Source organism: Callorhinchus milii, unplaced genomic scaffold, assembly GCF_018977255.1.
Source record: "Callorhinchus milii isolate IMCB2004 unplaced genomic scaffold, IMCB_Cmil_1.0 Scaffold3, whole genome shotgun sequence".
Classification (NCBI taxonomy): domain Eukaryota; kingdom Metazoa; phylum Chordata; class Chondrichthyes; order Chimaeriformes; family Callorhinchidae; genus Callorhinchus; species Callorhinchus milii.
In genome coordinates, this window is record NW_024704744.1 from 60,885,407 (window position 1) to 60,902,212 (window position 16,806).

Below are 16,806 nucleotides of genomic sequence, written 5' to 3' on the forward strand. Positions count from 1 at the left end.
ATTTCTAATGGGGATGACATAGCAGTCTTAAATGCAGCAGAGCTTTGCAGGGGGCAAAGGAAGGTTAGAAATTCGTATGGCTACCGACTGTGGGACAAAATCTTAATCTTGACTCTCACAGCAAAGATAAATATTATGCTTAATGCCCATGGGGAATAAGCAGGTCAGAGAGGTTGGGAGGTGCCAGGGTGTGAAGGGATTTGTAGAGTGTGAGGATCTCGAAGTGGATCCCATTCTATGATAATGAGCCAGTAGAGCCTGGCAAGATGTGATGGGGTGTGGAGTTTAGAGCGGGTGAGAATACAGGTGACAAGATTTTGGAGCAGTTGGATAGTGGAGCTGGGGAGACCGAGGAGGAGGGAGGAGACACAGGCGTGGACAAGGGTTTTGGCTGCATTGGTCAGAGGCGGGCACTGAGATGGAGGTGGAAGAAGGCGGTCCTGGTTAGGGACCAGATGTAGGATAAGAAGGAAAGCTGGGGATTGAACGTGATGCCTGGGTTATGTACAGGTTCGGTAACTCTTAGGGAAGGGCCAGGGAGGTTGATGAGGTCAGAGCCACTGAAGAGAAGACATTGACTGTAGCCATGGATTCCGTCTTGTCAGCATTCAGCTGCAGGAAATTTGCTCTTATCCAGGCCTTGATGTCTGACAACAAGCTGACAGAACATCAGCGGACCTGGAGTAAAAGCTGGAGGAGGAGAAGAAGATTATGGGTGTCATCCCCTTACATGTGGAAGTTTACCGCATGTCTGCAGATGACATCGCCAAGAGGGAGCATGTAAAGGATGGAGCCTAAGGGTACACCACAAGTGCCCAGGCGGCAGTCGGAGGGAAAACTGTTTAAAGAGATAAAATTATGGCGATGAACTGCCTGAGGGGCATCAGCTTGTTTTTCAAGGCCGGTCTCAAGACCTTTCTCTTTGACCGTGCCTTCAGCTCCCCTCTCGACTCTCTACCCCCTCCTCGCTCCCTCCCTTCCCTCCCCTCACCCTGACCATTTCCCCCCTCCTCGCACCCTCCCTTCCCTCCCCTCACCCTGACCATTTTCCCCCAATGCTCGGGTCCTGACTCAACTGTACAGCGCCTTGGGACGTCCTACTGACGTGAAAGGCGCTCTATAAGTGGAATCTTGTTGTTGTTGTTGTTTTCCCTCTGATGTTCCCTCATGCCCATTTCTGCATCAAGTTTGCTTGAATGATCTTTGCAAATAATGTTTTCCCCATTATCTTGGATTTGACAATTTGAAATTTGTGTTTAATTTTAAATTTAAGTACCAGTTTCTATCATTGCCGTGTTAAAGAATACATTTGTAGCAATTTCATACAGTGAAAATCTCTCCCCAACCCCCTCCACCAATCCTTTTCTCTAGTTAGAAAACCATGCCTTTGATCAACAATTCCTACTTGCGACTTTTGCGTAATAAAGGTAACTGTTTGGAGAGTCATTTCAGAAGCTCTTCCTTTTCAGTGATGTCTCTTGTCCACATAGTCACTTAGCAGCTTGCATGACTGTGGAAGGTGAATGTACCATGGTATTATGTAATAAGCATTCTGAAAGCCATTCAAATCCTCTTTAAAACACCATAGGCAAATTAATCAGGGATTTTTTTTGTTTCCACCGAGCCATATATAATATTCCAGTGCCTTGGGACGTGCTCCTGATATGAAAGGCGCGATCCAAATGTAACAGTGTTGTTGTTATTACAAAGACATTCTTGTCCGGCTCATGCTACCCCATGGGCAGCAAAATGCATTTACTCACCAGTCATGGGAAGCCCTCTAGGGCAGAAACGCAAAGTGCATTTCCTTAATTGCTTCACGTAATGACAGGTGGTGCTTTTTTTTAAAAAACGAATCGCTCACATAGCCCCACCAAAAAGAAAGCTAAGAGAGATGTGCTTTAATTTTCTCTTGTATTGCTTTTTTGTAAATCTGAAATATATTTATTACTGTTTACATTTGAGATTAACCTGCACGTCTCAAAATTCAAATGACAATAAATGTAAAAATCCATGGTTATTTTGTGAAGTCACTGAAAAAATAGAAGCATCTATTGGGATGTTTTAGACAATAGTTCATAAGCTTATAACGGAACAAAAGAGATCAGACTTTTACATTCTGGTGTCATTACTCTTGTAGTAATCTAAAATTGAGGGGATACATTCAACCACCTCAGCCCCGTCCACAGTCACCCCCATATCACTTCTCCCTCATGACCCACGCCCCACCCATCCCCCCTATACTACTTCATCTCCTTCACCACCTCCACCCCCTTCCCCACCTCCACCAGACCCACCACCATCTTCTACCGCCCTTGGAAGAAGTTACCCCCACAATCCCTAACCGATGCCTTGGAGTCCTCTGAACTCCTCTCCCTCTGGCCTTCAACCCTCACCGACCCCTCTTCTCCTCTCTCCCTCCTCCACAATACCCTCTCCTCCACACTCGATACTCTTGCCCCCATCACTTCCCACACTGTCTCCTACTCCTGCTCCTCCCCCTGGTACACCACCCACCTCCGCTCACTGAAAAACCAGGTGCGGGCTGCTGAACGCACCTTTGTCAAATCTGGCCTAACGGTCCACCGACAAATCTGGCTGGACCTCCTCAAAATTTACCGCTCCACTCTAGCCTCGGCCAAGTCGTCCTTCTACTCCAGGATAATCCTGGAGGCGAAGAACAACCCCAGGCTACTGTTTTCCACCAAAACCCGACTCCTCCGTCCCCCCCCGCCACCCCGCACAGGTCATCTCCTCCAACCTTCACTGCGAGGAGATGCTGGATTTCCTTGAATCCAAGATCAAGGGAATTCGCTCCGCGGTCACTTCCCCTCCAACATCCACCAACCCCCCACCCCCTCCCTCCCACACTCCGACAACAATGTCCCACAAACAGTCGTAGATTGAAAATGACCAATTTATTATTGTTTGGGGTTTTGGAGGGATTATTATTAGGCTCTGTGTGAAGTAAGGAAACTTGCCCAAGGTTTCGCCCTCTGCCTGGAATTGAACTCAGGTCTCTCGCTTGCAAAGCGAGTGCTCTAACCACTGAGCTACAGGACTCTAATCCAGAACTCTGCAGCCCGTGTCTTCTCCCGCACAAAACTCCTTGACCCTATCTCCTCCATTCTTGCCAGACTCCATTGGCTCCCTATCCTTCAGACGATCCAATTCAAGATCCTGGTCCTCACCTACAAAGCCCTCCATGGCCTCGCCCCACCCTACCTCTGCAACCTCCTAACCCCCTACCAACCCGCCAGTTCCCTCCGCTCAGCCGGCTCTGTCCTGCTCCACGTCCCCCGACCCACAAGCCCCACCATTGGCGGGAGAGCCTTCAGCCACTCTGCCCCTAACCTCTGGAATTCTATCCCCATCTCACTCCGCATCACCCCCTCCTTAACCTCCTTCAAATCCCACCTCAAGACCCTCCTCTTCGACCATGCCATAGGCCACCCCCCTTCCCCTTCCCTCCCTTCTCCCCCCTGTACACCTTTCAGAGCCTTGGGTCGTCCTCCCGACGTGAAAGGCGCTACAGAAATGTAATCTTGTTGTTGTAGTAGTGATGCCTTGTGAAAGCATGGTGAATTTCTGATGTAAGACTGTTTTTGATAACTCAAAGAATGTATAAATTGTAACTTTTTGTTTGTGATCCCAAATAATTTCATCTCTTTAAAAATACTCTATTGAGCATGTTATTTTGAAGAAAGGTCCTCAATTCTCCCAAGATTGTGTAGCCTGATTTAACCTATGGTAATGTCAAAATGAACAGGGATGAGAAGAAATCAGTTTTGTGGGGTGAAGAATAGATGCATGAAGTATTTATTTTCCATTAAATCTCATTCTAATACAATATTTTTAAACGTTCTATTGATTATTGTATTTTATTCCTTTGCATAAAAAATGTGTAGCAAGCATCCTTTTGATATCCTTTGTACTGAATTATTGTTTAAGGCTTTGCAGTATTTGTGTTGCTAGGAATATTTGTTGTAGCTGTAATTATTTAATATTGCTAAATTGCCTTAGACAGATGAACTTCTTCCTCCAATGTGTTTAAATCTGTTACTGAATGATTGTGCAATTCCTGCCTCTAATGAATTTTGTTGTTAAATTAGGTGTTTGGAGTAGTGGATTCCCACAGTTATTCCAGTTGTACTGCAAGGCCAATCATTGCTGAACAAATGGATAAGTCGAAAGCAACATCTACTCAAGTAGTGACTGATGAAGAGAACAGAGAACCTTGTCCAGATATGTTTGACCCTGAGGTAAGCTTTCTGGAAAAAGATTGACTATATTTCTAGATATTTGTGTAAATATGCATGTGCAGATTTCTTTTAAACCCCACACTTCAGATGAGACCGTTTGCCTCAATCGAACCAGGCAATGCTGATAATTGTAGAATATTCCAGGTGGAGTGATTTTTGTTCACAGCACTGTCTTAATCCGAAATTAATATAAGTCTACCCCTTAATGAAATAGAAGTTATTGTTCCAGGTTTGCAGAGGCCTTCTGTTTCCTCTCTCAATAGCTCTGGTGATATCCATTATCAAGAGTCTACATGTAACCTGGGGCACCTCCGTTTACTTTAATGGGGACTGCCTTGGGAGTCGTTCCAAAATCATTAATCCCTGTAAAACATTGCTGATGCTTACCGTGCTACTAGTTGCTAATGTAATATTTCAGTTGTCCATTTACCCTTCAGGTTGAATTGCATTTATCTTGCTTATCTAAATGACTTATTTTCCATATCAAATTAATAAACTATTTTAATTAAGTTTCACAATTTTAAAATGTTGGTTTGAAAATCCTTTCTTTTAAACATTATTGTCTGCTCAGAGTAGGAGTATTCTTAGCATATTCTTAGTGAAAATTGCACTTTCACCAAAGTTGTGAAGGATTGCAAGTTCATTAGCTAACTCAAATATTCCAGAGAATTTTGCTATAATTCTGTTTTCCCTTGCCTAGTGTTTCTTCATTTCTTTATTTGTTATAATCATATTAGTTTAACTATTCCTAACCAATTAAGCTCATTCTGGCTTCTCTATATTCTTTCTTAACACTTACCATTCCGAGAAGGGAATGGTAATATGAAGAAAATTGGTGAAAAGCCAGTTTTTCAGGCACAATTGTAAGAATTTAAATGGTTGCATTGTATTATCAGCCAGATCACTCATTGCCTTTTATAGTGACGGAGACACATTACTGCAGGATGAGTTATTTTGTTCTGTGCTTGTAGCTGAATTGTGCTTGAATGATGTAACTGATTCACAAAGCAGGAAGGGTTAAGGGAGCTGTCTAAACTAAATGGGTAGCTTATTGTTCTGAATAAGCAAGTCAATGCTCCCAAACACTGGTACTTCACTGGACAAACAATTGCTCTCTTGTACAATAGTGCTGTGAAGCCCTGATGGTGTACTTGTGCTGATTGTTTTCTTGTAGCTAAATCCATTATAAGTAGCAGATTTTCTTCCTTTGTTTGATTTCTGTTGGAAGTTAAAACTGGCTTTTGGAGAGATTTTCTTTTATGAGGAAAAAAAGCCTGTTACAAAGTTGTAGAGGTATCACTTTGTGCTTGGAATGTGTTGAAAGACTAGATACTTTGAATTCCTAACCTCAACCAATCTTTGACTGGAGTGTGACTCAATTTTATTGAAAGTAATTTTATTAGTGCCTCATCAAGTTGAATTATCTCAAAGGTCTTTACTGCATTTTGATGAAGTGTAGTGATTAGTTTTGCAGGCAACCACAGCAATTATTTTGTGCCAGTAAGGTCTCACAAACAGACATGATTGAATGACCAATTTATCCGGAGGATTGTTGACAAAGAAATTGGGAGAAAATCCCTTCTGGAGTCCTGTAGCTCAGTGGTTAGAGCACTCGCTTTGCAAGCGAGAGACCTGAGTTCAATTCCAGGCAGAGGGCGAAACCTTGGGCAAGTTTCCTTACTCCACACACCTAATAATAATCCCTCCAAAATCAAAAACAATAATAAAAATTGGTCATTTTCAATCTACGACTGTTTGTGGGACATTGCTGTGCGTAATTGGCTGCCACGTTCGCCCACAAATATACAGTCACGTCACTTTACAGTGTGTTCTGTGAAGCACTTTGGGACGTCCTCCCGACGTGAAAAGCGCTATATCAAATGCAAGGATTATTATTATTAAGGCTTGGTCAACCTTCTGGCCTAGAGGCAAGAATGCTATGACCTGATCCAAGCTGATACTTGAACTTTCATTGCATTGTATCTGCATATTCTTGATAGCTTTGTTACATGAAGTATAACACCAGTCTACAACACAGAATAGAGATTATATATTAATATTAATCCTCACATAGTGCCTTTCAGGTTGGCAGGATGCCCCGCCTTTCACAAGATGTGCTGTAAACCATGACAACTTGCACTTATATAGTGCCCCTCACGCAGTGCAGTGTCCTAGAGTGCTTGACGGTGGTGGAGCACGTCGCTGAGCCGGGCGAGGCGGAGGTAACAGTGGGCACAGTTGCATAGGAAGTTCTTCAGGCGCGACCTGAAGATGGTGAAGAAAGGGGCAAAGTAGAGAGATAGAGGAAGAGTGTTCCAGAGTTTCGGGGTGTAGTGGCTGAAAATGTGGACACCAATGGTGGAACGGAGAGCACGAAGGATGTGCAGAAGGCCAGAACCAGTCAAGCAGAGGCAGTGGGCTGTGCGATGAGGGGTAAGCAGGTCGGAGAAGTAGGGCTGTGCAGGGGAATGAAGGGATTTGAAAACGAGTGAGGATCTTGAAATTGATCCGTTCGGGGATAGGGAGCCAGTGGAGACTGGCAAGGACTGGTGTGATGGGGGTACAGAGTTTAATGAGTGTGCAACTCACATACAGTATAGTGACTGTTTGTGGACCAACACAACAGCCAATTTGCACATAGCAAAGTCACAAACAGCCGTGAAGTGAATGACAGTTTTATTGGGAGATTGTTAGCCAGGACACCTTCTATTTTCGAATAGTGAAAGTGCAATAGGATCTTTAATGTCCACTTGAACAAGCAGATTTGTTCTGGTTTGTTCTGACTTGGTTTGACTTTTCATCTGAAGGCCAGCAATATTTCACATTTGGATCAATTACATGCTGATTGCTAACACTAGCAGTCTTTCCAATTTTAGTTTTAACTACTCAAACATTATAACCACCATTTTTATAGACAAATTGAGACCAATATCAATAAATTTTATAATATCTCAAGAAATGGTCTGAAAATCAATTATGCAGCTCTCAGAATGGAATCCTAAATAATCTGTGCCTCTGTCTCCTGACAATGAATTTTCCCATTTAGAATGACCATTTTTACTTCCTTTTCTACTGAGCTGCATGTTCACTTCAGCAAGCAGGTTCACCATTAATTCTGATCTTTAATTTCTTTTAACCATTTCTAATGTAGTACTTTATCAGTTTTTTTTCTAGAAAATCCAAGTAATTAGAGTAACCAGATAGATCTTATCCATGAGCTTAGTTATCGCCTCAAATAATAATAATAAACCAAATCGATTCACAGCATATACTGTAAAGTGAATCGACTATATTTTGTGGGTGAAACCCAGCAGCCAGTTACGCGCAGCAGCATCCCACAAACAATCGTGGATTGAGTGACCAAATTAATATTTTTTGAAGGAATTATTAACCCTGGAAAAGTGATCTGCCAATCGACTAACAACCTACTTATTGCTGGGTAAACAGAGGCAATTGGACGATTTATAAAGCATGAACCATTACTTCTAAATCCATGTTGAGTTTGCCTTATAGTCTCTGTCCTCTTAAAATAAGCCGTGCTCACGTGAATCTTAGAAGTTTTTTTTCCTGCTACAGTTTTGAGGTCAGATTGTCTAGTTTCTGGACTCATGCCCCTTTTATTGAAAATAGGTATAGTATTATGGCTAGGAAATAAAATTGATATTTGGAGGTGTTGCCCCCATTAAATACTAATCAATTTGAATGACTAGAGGAAGCAATGGTGAAAGGAGCTGTATGGAGGTGGAGGATGAAGCTGAGTACAACAACAACAACAACAAGATTCCATTTATAGAGCGCCTTTTATGTCGGGAGGACGTCCCAAGGCGCTGCCTCTATACTTGCCTCTATAGAGAGAGGTCAAATGTTGCAAACTGCAAAATGGGTTTAGGTTAATTTTTTCAGATCATTTTATTTCTCCATTAAAAACTAACATTGCCTGGATTCGATTTCCTTACTCCACACACCTCTGTTCACTTAACAGTAAGTAGGAACCCGATTGTTAGTCGATTGACGGATCGCTTTTCCATGGGTAATAATCCTTCAAAATATTTTAAAAATTTAAAATTATCCGCTTCATTTCACCTACAAAATTTACAGTCAATTCACTGTACAGTATAACAACAACAACAATTTGCACTTATATAATGTCCTCCATGCAGGGAAGCGTCTCAGAGTGCTTAACAGTGATGGAGCCTGACTCCAAGCTGGGGGTGGTGAGGTGGCCATAGATGAGATGTGGGTATGGAGTTTGGTCCGGGTAAATAGGTGGGCAGAAAAGTTCTGGATGAGCTGGATCTTTTCAATAGTGGAGTTGTGGAGACTAGCGAGGAGTGCGTTGGTGTAATCCAGGTGAGAGGTGACAAACATATGCAAGAGGGTATTGGCTGCATTTGGGGTAAGGTACGATCGGAGGTGGGCAATGTGGCAGAGGTGGAACAAGGCGGTCCTGCAGGAAATTTGCATTCATCCAGGCCCTGATGTCTGTCAGACAAGCTGATAGAACATTGGCGGACCTGGAGTTGGTACTGGAGGAGGCAAAGTAGATTTGTGTGTCATCCGCATACATGTGGAAGTTTACCCCGTGTCTATGGATGACGTCGCCCAGAGGGAACATATAAAGAAAGAAGAGGGCTAAGAATGGAGCCCTCAGACATCCTGCAGGTGACCGGAGGAGAAACCATTTGCCGAGATGAAATGGAGATGATTAGTTAAGTAGGATTCGAACCATGCGAATGCGGTCCCACTAAGGTGGATGAGGGAGGAGAGGAGAGGCAGCAGAGAGATCCAGGAGGATGAGGAGGCAGAGAGAGCCCTGGTCACAAATAGAGGCTGTCATTTGTGACTTTGACAAGCGCTGTCTCTGTGCTGTGGGCAGTCAGGGCGAAAACCAGACTACAGGGATTCAAGAAGTGAGTGGAGGGAGAGGTGTGACCGAAGTTGACCTGCAACAATGAGTTCCAGGACTTTGGCAAGGAAGGGTAGGTTGGACAGTAGTGTGAGAGATTAGAGGGATCGAGGGTGGGTTTTTTGAGGGGTTGTGTGATAACAGCAGTTTTCAGGGGGAGTGGAACAGAGCTTGAGGAGAGAGACTGGTTGACCATGTCGGCCAGCAAGGGGGAGAGAAGGGGGAGTTGAGTGACCAGCAGCTGGGTGGGGAGGGGGTCAAGGTGAACTTCATCCGGGAGATTGTGGTTGCGAGTAAATTCTGTGAAGCGCTTTGAGAAGTCTCGAAGATGTGATAAGGTGCTACATCAAATGCAAGGAATATTATTTTTGCTGTGCAGTTTTTTATTTAGTATACGTGTATCTTGGGATGTCCTCCAAGTTATACACCATACAAAGGTAATTTTGTATTGTATTTTATATTGTATGTGTTGCACAGGTGCCCTCTGGTGGAGGTAATAGATATCAAACCTTTTAATTTTAATTGTACTGTGCATTTGAAACTTAAGGCTAAAATCTACACATCATTTGTATCATGGGACTCAAAACACACAAGTACCAAGGTATGTCTGGTGAGTGAAGTACAACAGGTGGAGTCATTCATTCTGCTTTCACAGATACAGCCTTGATATTTCACATTCAAATTAAGTATTGTCTCCAGAAGCTTGTGTCATAAGACAGAAACAATGACTGGGAGAAAAGCATACATCCCCACAGCACTCTAGATACAAATGCAATTCAATGTACAGTAAAATTATAAATTACAGAGCAGACATACCATCCCAGCTAGGAATCACAGTTCATGTTGACTTGCAGGGTCTTGAGATCTCTTTTAAAGAAAAACTATTCTTGGGAGCAAATGTTGAAAAGATCCTGAAAGACTTTAAGGAATACAGTTCCCAGCAATCGGACTATTAAAGGTTTTCATTAATTCAGTTATTATTAATTTCAGTGAACCATAAATAAAACTGGACAAAGTTAATGGGTTAATTGCTAGCACGTGATCCCACCAAATTAAAAATGTAAAATGTTCTCTTTCATGAGGACTCTCATTGGGTTGTGAGTTAAAAAATTCTATATCTGGCACAGACTGCTTGTAACTTTGACTGAATAATTTATATTTTTAACTCGTCTAATTTCTGGTACAAACCAAATACAAGCACTTTTATCATTCTGCAAAAATTGAATATTTGTATTATAGAGTGCATTATATAGTTTCACTTAAGTACATGGAGTTCAATTGTGATAGAATGTAATTTTAAGCTCCAATCGCATTTGAAGTGCTATTTTGAAAAATGACTTGTGGCCACTTAAAATTAAGTGACTTTGACTTTCAACCCATCGTACAGTAACTATTGGTATTGTATTTTTTTTGTCAGCCAGATGTCTGACACGTGGAAACCCATCACCGTGCTTAAGAGTGTCCAAACCAAACTAAGGATTCCATGCATCTATATATTCTACATGTGCAAATGCCAGATATATTTATTGGAATGGAATGTGTAGCATCTCCTTTGAAGGACACATCCTGCTTACTTAATTCCAGAGAGTATTAGGTGTAGGTTGAAAAGAGCCAATGTTTCGGGACGCCAGAGTGTGTGCTGGAGTTTAACCAGCTAAATCTGCACAGCTTGCCATTGAAAGCACAGTCTGACAAGCTTTCCTCTGCTTGCCTGGCTAGGGCTAACCTACCCATTGGGGCTTTGACTTGTAGGGTTAACAGGAGCTGAGTGGGAAGCGTTATCGCCCCCAGTGACTGGTCTGCCCTTCTAGTCTGTTAGTATCTGTAGTTAGATAATGAATGACTTGATGAACCGCAGGTCATCCATGTTTTGTTAATTGAACCTGGGGAAGAGAACGTCTTTCTTAAATTGACTGTTTTCTGATAATGGCTCTTTAGTATAGTACATTTGATGACCTCTTGTGGACATTTTCTTGAATTTAATTTTGGATCATGTGCCACATTAGCATATCTACCTAGAAGCCGCAATTACCAGATTGTAAATTCTCAATTTGTTTGGATTTTCAGTTTGTTAGTCTATTCCAACAGAGGGCACTGTGAGCTTTAAGATGAAAAATAGAATTGGATGAGCACACATTTCTTGACAATTCTAATGTCTTACCCACAGGTTTGAGTTTCTCACACTCGATAGTTCAGAACACCTACAGTGGGCTTACTTAACAGTGAGACTGTCGCATATGAGGGAAAATGAAAGCTCTTTCCTGCCACTTCCTCCTGAATGGCAGGAGTACTTCATTGGAGCTTTAAATTTTTTAAAGTTTTGATCGAGAACTATGCGCCAATTGCTACTCTCACTTTGATACTGAGTCAAAGGACCAGGAAAAAAAGTTCATTGCTTATTCTGAGTTTGCTGATTTTTGCCAGTGAAACAGGAGTTGGCCCTACAATTGGTCTCTGTTCTCATTGCTGTCTGATAACTTCATTTGGAATGTGCAAAGTTTCAGTGAATTGTTCACAGGTCGAGAACAGCAACAGAAATGAGAAATTGGCTGCGTAATTATACCTCATTGTAGATCTGCTTTCCAGGAGAGGAGGGCATGTGATAAATTTAGCTCTATGGTGCTCAGTGGAAATGTATTCTCTTCACTAAATGGAAATCTGCTGTTACAGCTGGGTTAATGACCAAGTTCTTGAGCACACAGGACAAATTACTGCCAGCTGGAAGTCAGTATTTATACTTTTAAGTGTGTTGGTGTAATCAAAATTGTTGAATAAGGCAAATTGTTCCATTAAGACACTTTTATATCGGGTACAGTTCAAGTAGATTAGCTTAACTTCATTTCCTAATGAATGGACAGTGGCTAATAGATCAGTTAATGGTCAGTTACATGTTTCTGCTGCACTTCAGTTCAATAGGGCAAACACATTAAATACATTTGTATGGCAGCTCTGCAGGGATGGTTGATTTGTCCATAAAAATGAGGGGAAGCAGTCACCAGAGTATTTCACTTCCAATTTAATTATAGTCCACGTCTTTACAAGGAACCTATTATTGGTTACTGATCAATAGTTTATTCATTTATTTTAGGGCTAATACTCAAAGTAAGTGGAGGCAGGAAGTGCATTTGTGTTTAATAGAGACAGTACAAGGAGAATACTGTATGATAATAGTTAAATATGTGTTTGATTAACGCTGAGATTTAATAGTATATGAACTTGTTCTTGTTGCCATAATTACGGTGTACACTTTTCCAAACTATTTTTGGATCCTAACTCCATGGTGTACAAACAAACATGTAAATTATACAACTCCCAAAATCCTCTATTGACACTGAAGAAATTTTTTTAAAATGAGCTGTTTTCATTGCATATTAAATCAGTAGAGAAAATTCCTAATTAGATTGAGTGTATGATTAATTCTAGAACACATTAATTAATCAACACTACTCTTCTTGCGCTGCTTTCACAGCTTGAGTTAAATGATATTCCATATCATTGTAAGTTACCTGTTCCCTTCAACATTTGAAGGACCTATTACACACTTCTTTTTATATCCACTAATCTCTTTAGTCTAATTTTGATAACATTCTGTAAATTATAAGTGTGCTTTATTCAACTTAGCAGTGGTAGAATAGCTATTTAGCCTATAGGACGTATACAACAACAACAAAATTACATTTGTAAAGTGCCTTTCACGTCAAGAGGACGTCCAAAGATGCTGGACAGACAGAGTTACGGACCCGAGCTGGGGGTCGGGATGGAGGAGGGTGGAGGTCAGGGGGGGAAGCAGGGAGATCGAAAGCACCGTTGAAGAGGAGGGTCTTGAGATGGGTCTTGAAGGTGGCAAGGGAGGGGGCGAGGTGGAGGGACTGCGGGATGGAGTTCCAGAGGGTGGGGGCAAAGTGGCGGAAGGCTCGCCCACCAATAGTGCGGCAAGCAAGGCGGGGGGCATGAAGCAGGCTGGAGCCTGCTGAGCAGAGGGAGCAAATAGGATGGTAGGGGTTTAGGAGGTCGAAAAGGTAGGGGGAAGCAAGACCATGCAGGGCTTTGAAGGTGAGGACCAGGATCTTGAACTGTATCCTCTGTGTGATGGGAAGCCAATGGAGATGGGGAGTAGTTAGGGAGTAGAGAGGGATCCAGGGAGGGTTTTTTTAAGGATTGGAGTGATGACAGTGGTTTTTAATGGGGTGGGAACAGTACCAGAGGACAGGGAGAGGTTTAAGATGTCAGTGAGTAGAGGGCAAGGAGGTGGAGCTGGGAGGTAAGGAGAGGGGTAGGGTTCGTGCTACGGAGCAGATGGTAGGTTTCATATGGGTTATGGTGGTGATGAGAAGGGATACAGGTTCAAAGGTGTGAAGGGAGGGATGGGTAGGGCCGGGGTGGGAGGAGGAGATGGGGAGAGGGTAGATGTCGTGGCAGAGGCAGCTGAGTGGATTCCCTCGATTTTGGATTCGAGGAAGTCCAGCATCACCTCGCAGTTGGCATTTGAGATGAGCATGGGCGAGGTGTGAGAGGGTGGGAGCTAGCACGTGATGGAGACGAGGAACTTGGGGTTGTCCTTAGCCTCCAAGGTTGGAGCAGAACGACGAGTGGCCTGTGTTTCCCTGATATATATAGAGTAGGCTGTGCTTCCCTGAATAACATCTCATTCATTGTTTGCACCAGGAGTAATGATTATTCAGTCTGAGGTATTTCTGCTGCATTTGTGAAGAGTTTGGCATTTTATCTCTACTGTGGATCTGCTCTTAGTTTAGGTGAATTGTGCTTTGGTTATTAGAGAGGCCCATTACCAAAGGCAAACCTAATCAATTCTCATTAGACAGCAGCTGTCATCACAAATGAACAATTGTTTTCAGGTTCCATTAAGGAATATTTAATTTAGTTTCTCATGGCTGCTATCAAATTACTATTTCATATTACAACATGATACACGATCATTTCCTTCATAGGAACTGAAAGCTAATGATAATTACTAATTTGCAGAGCAGCAATCTCTGTGGTTTTGAGAAAAGACAAACAAGTTATTTTGTTTCTTAGACATCTTAATGTTTTGAAGGAGCGGAGGAAACAAAATTGTTGATTGGGATCAGTGTGAAAGATAATCTTGTCAGAATAAAAGTTCTTTTTTTTCACTCTCGGCAACTTTCTGGATTGCAACATGAAACTGGGACACATAATAAAAGTTGATTTATATTCTCTGCTCCTGCTTTCATATGAATGAATGAAATTTGCATGTTTATATTGCCTGTAATGTTGAAACACTTCAAAGTGCTTCACTACCACTGTGAATTGTTTTTTTTTGTGTGGGAGCAAATGCAGCAGCCATTTTGTGCACATCAAAGATCCATAAATCAAGGCTCAATAATCGAAATCTGGACATGAAAGATTCATTTTTGATGTTTTACTCCAACAGACCAGAACACACTGGCTGGGTAGTTTGTATTAATTCACAAGCAGCATGATTGCAGACAGATGCAGCACAAGCTTATTGAAGTTATTATTGAAGCCTATTAAATCAGAGGTGGAATCCCAAATGATGACCTTCAACTAAACAGTCTCAGCGAGACTCAGTTGGAGGCACTCTTGCCTCTGAGTCAGAAGGTTGTAGGTTCAAGTCCAATATTGGAACATTGAGCTTGTAGTTTCGGCAGAAACTCAGGGAGAGCTGCATTGTCAGAGGTGTCAGTTCTTGGATGTGACATTGACCAAGTCTGTCTGTTCAGGTGGACTTTAAAGATTCCATAGCATTATTCGAAAAGAGAAGTGAGTTTCTCCTGGTATCCTGGCCAATAATCCTCCAGCATAAAATTGGTTGTTCACCTCAAGGCTGTGTGTGGGCCCATGCTGCCCCATTTGACTACAAATAATCTCTACACTTTACAGTAAGATCCTGTGAACCTCTTTGAGGTTTTTCAACACAGTGAAAAGCCGCTATATTGAATGCAAGGATTATTATAAATGTTGAATACATTGACTTAATCTGGAAAGTCTGATTCTTTTTGAAGGGGATACATTTTGAGTTCCTTCCCTTTGATTTTTTTTAAGTTGTGTGTGCATATAGTGTATATATGTGTGAAGATGGATATTTGTGCATCAATGAAATAGGTGTTGAAAATATAGTATTTCCCTTTCCACTCAACACAATTGACAAATTAAGATGCAAAGAACCATACTTTTACAAAAGACCTTAAATACTGGAATATTACGTATATGAGGAATCACCTTGGACTTCCTAGTGTATATAGTTGTATGAATTTGTCTCTTGAACCTTGATTAGAAATTTGCAGACAGTGTGTTGCAGATCTTTGCAGTGGAAAATTGATCAACTGTAAGGATTCAGTACTCATAAGGGTTTAACATACTGATTGCTTTTTTTTCTCCCCTTACAGACTGCCCTTGAAGGCTCCTTTACATGTACCAGTCCCCAATGGGTGTCCCAGTGGACAGGTTTAGCTGCTAATCACAAAGGTGCTGACCCTAATGACCAGAGGCCAAACTCGCCGGCAATTGGAGTTCATGATCGAGGTGAGGTCTGGCCTCGCATTCCTTTTTCATCTGCCTACGGTAATATCCTTTAAACTAGATGCAATAATGAGCTTATGTGGTGAATATTAAAGGTTATGCAGTCGGTATAATGTTAGTCTCATGCAGTGTTGCAGAGTGATACAGTACAGGTTTGCTTCTGTGCTTCTGGAAGTTCCCATTTTCATTGTACATTGAAAGGTTAGGAGGAGAAGTTGGTGGATGTATAATTGGTCTTGTTTTTATTGATTGTGCATGAATTGATGGCCAGCTATCATCAAATAAGACCTAGAGCAGGCTGCCTCTTGTCTGAGAAAATGTGTATGGAGTTTAACTTGAAGGAGATTTTTTTTTACTGAAAATGAGCTTCTAGTAAAGCATGATTCTGTTATAGTTTTACAAGGTGCGCACAACTCATTTTTTGAATAAAATCAGATTTTTGAAATGTTGCAAATTGCTGCAAGTAATATTTAAGACTTCATAAAACAAATACTGAGCATTAGAATATTAATTAATTGCATTTGTTTGACAGCAAAAAAAGTCAACAAAGTAACCTTTGTTTAAAATATAGCGTTGGCTATATTAATCATTCCATTGATTAATTTTTAAAAGTAAGGTTTTTGGTTGCTAGGGAATTTTCCAAGTTCTGATAATATCACACAACACCCAGTACACATTGGCTGTAAACTGAAAGGACAGTCATAAAATTGTAGTTCTCCATGGGGGAGGGAGAGAAGAAACGCAACAACTTGAAGTGAAAATATCTCCTTCCAGAGAAGATTTTTTTTATTTTAAGATTACTTGATATAGAGAATGCTGCCTTGAAAATGCTTTCTCTCCTCTGCCTCCTTTCCTTTCAAATTGCATCTAAAATGTGCTTTGCTTTGTTAGAAACAGACATCAGTGAATCTGGTGTCTCAGCAAAAAGTGCATCCACATCCGACACCACGTCAGCCAGTATGAGTGATAGAAAGAGAAGAACACTTCCACAGCTTCCAACAGAGGATAAAACTTCTGAAAGCCAGAAGTCAAAAGCTCCTGTTAGTTTAAATTTGACCAAAACAAGACCTGAAATAGGTGAAAAGCAGGACACTGAGCTTCCTGAAAAGGAACCCC

General features: G+C 41.6%; 1 protein-coding gene across 1 annotated transcript in view; it reads left to right on the forward strand.

The window, feature by feature from the left end:
* Positions 1 to 16,806, forward strand: part of cep170aa (centrosomal protein 170Aa) — a 90,506-nt gene that overhangs the window by 37,584 nt on the left and 36,116 nt on the right. Inside the window, 3 exon segments of the mRNA XM_042333017.1 lie at positions 4,113 to 4,262; positions 15,558 to 15,693; positions 16,582 to 16,805. Coding sequence (XP_042188951.1) covers positions 4,113 to 4,262; positions 15,558 to 15,693; positions 16,582 to 16,805 — 510 coding nt within the window.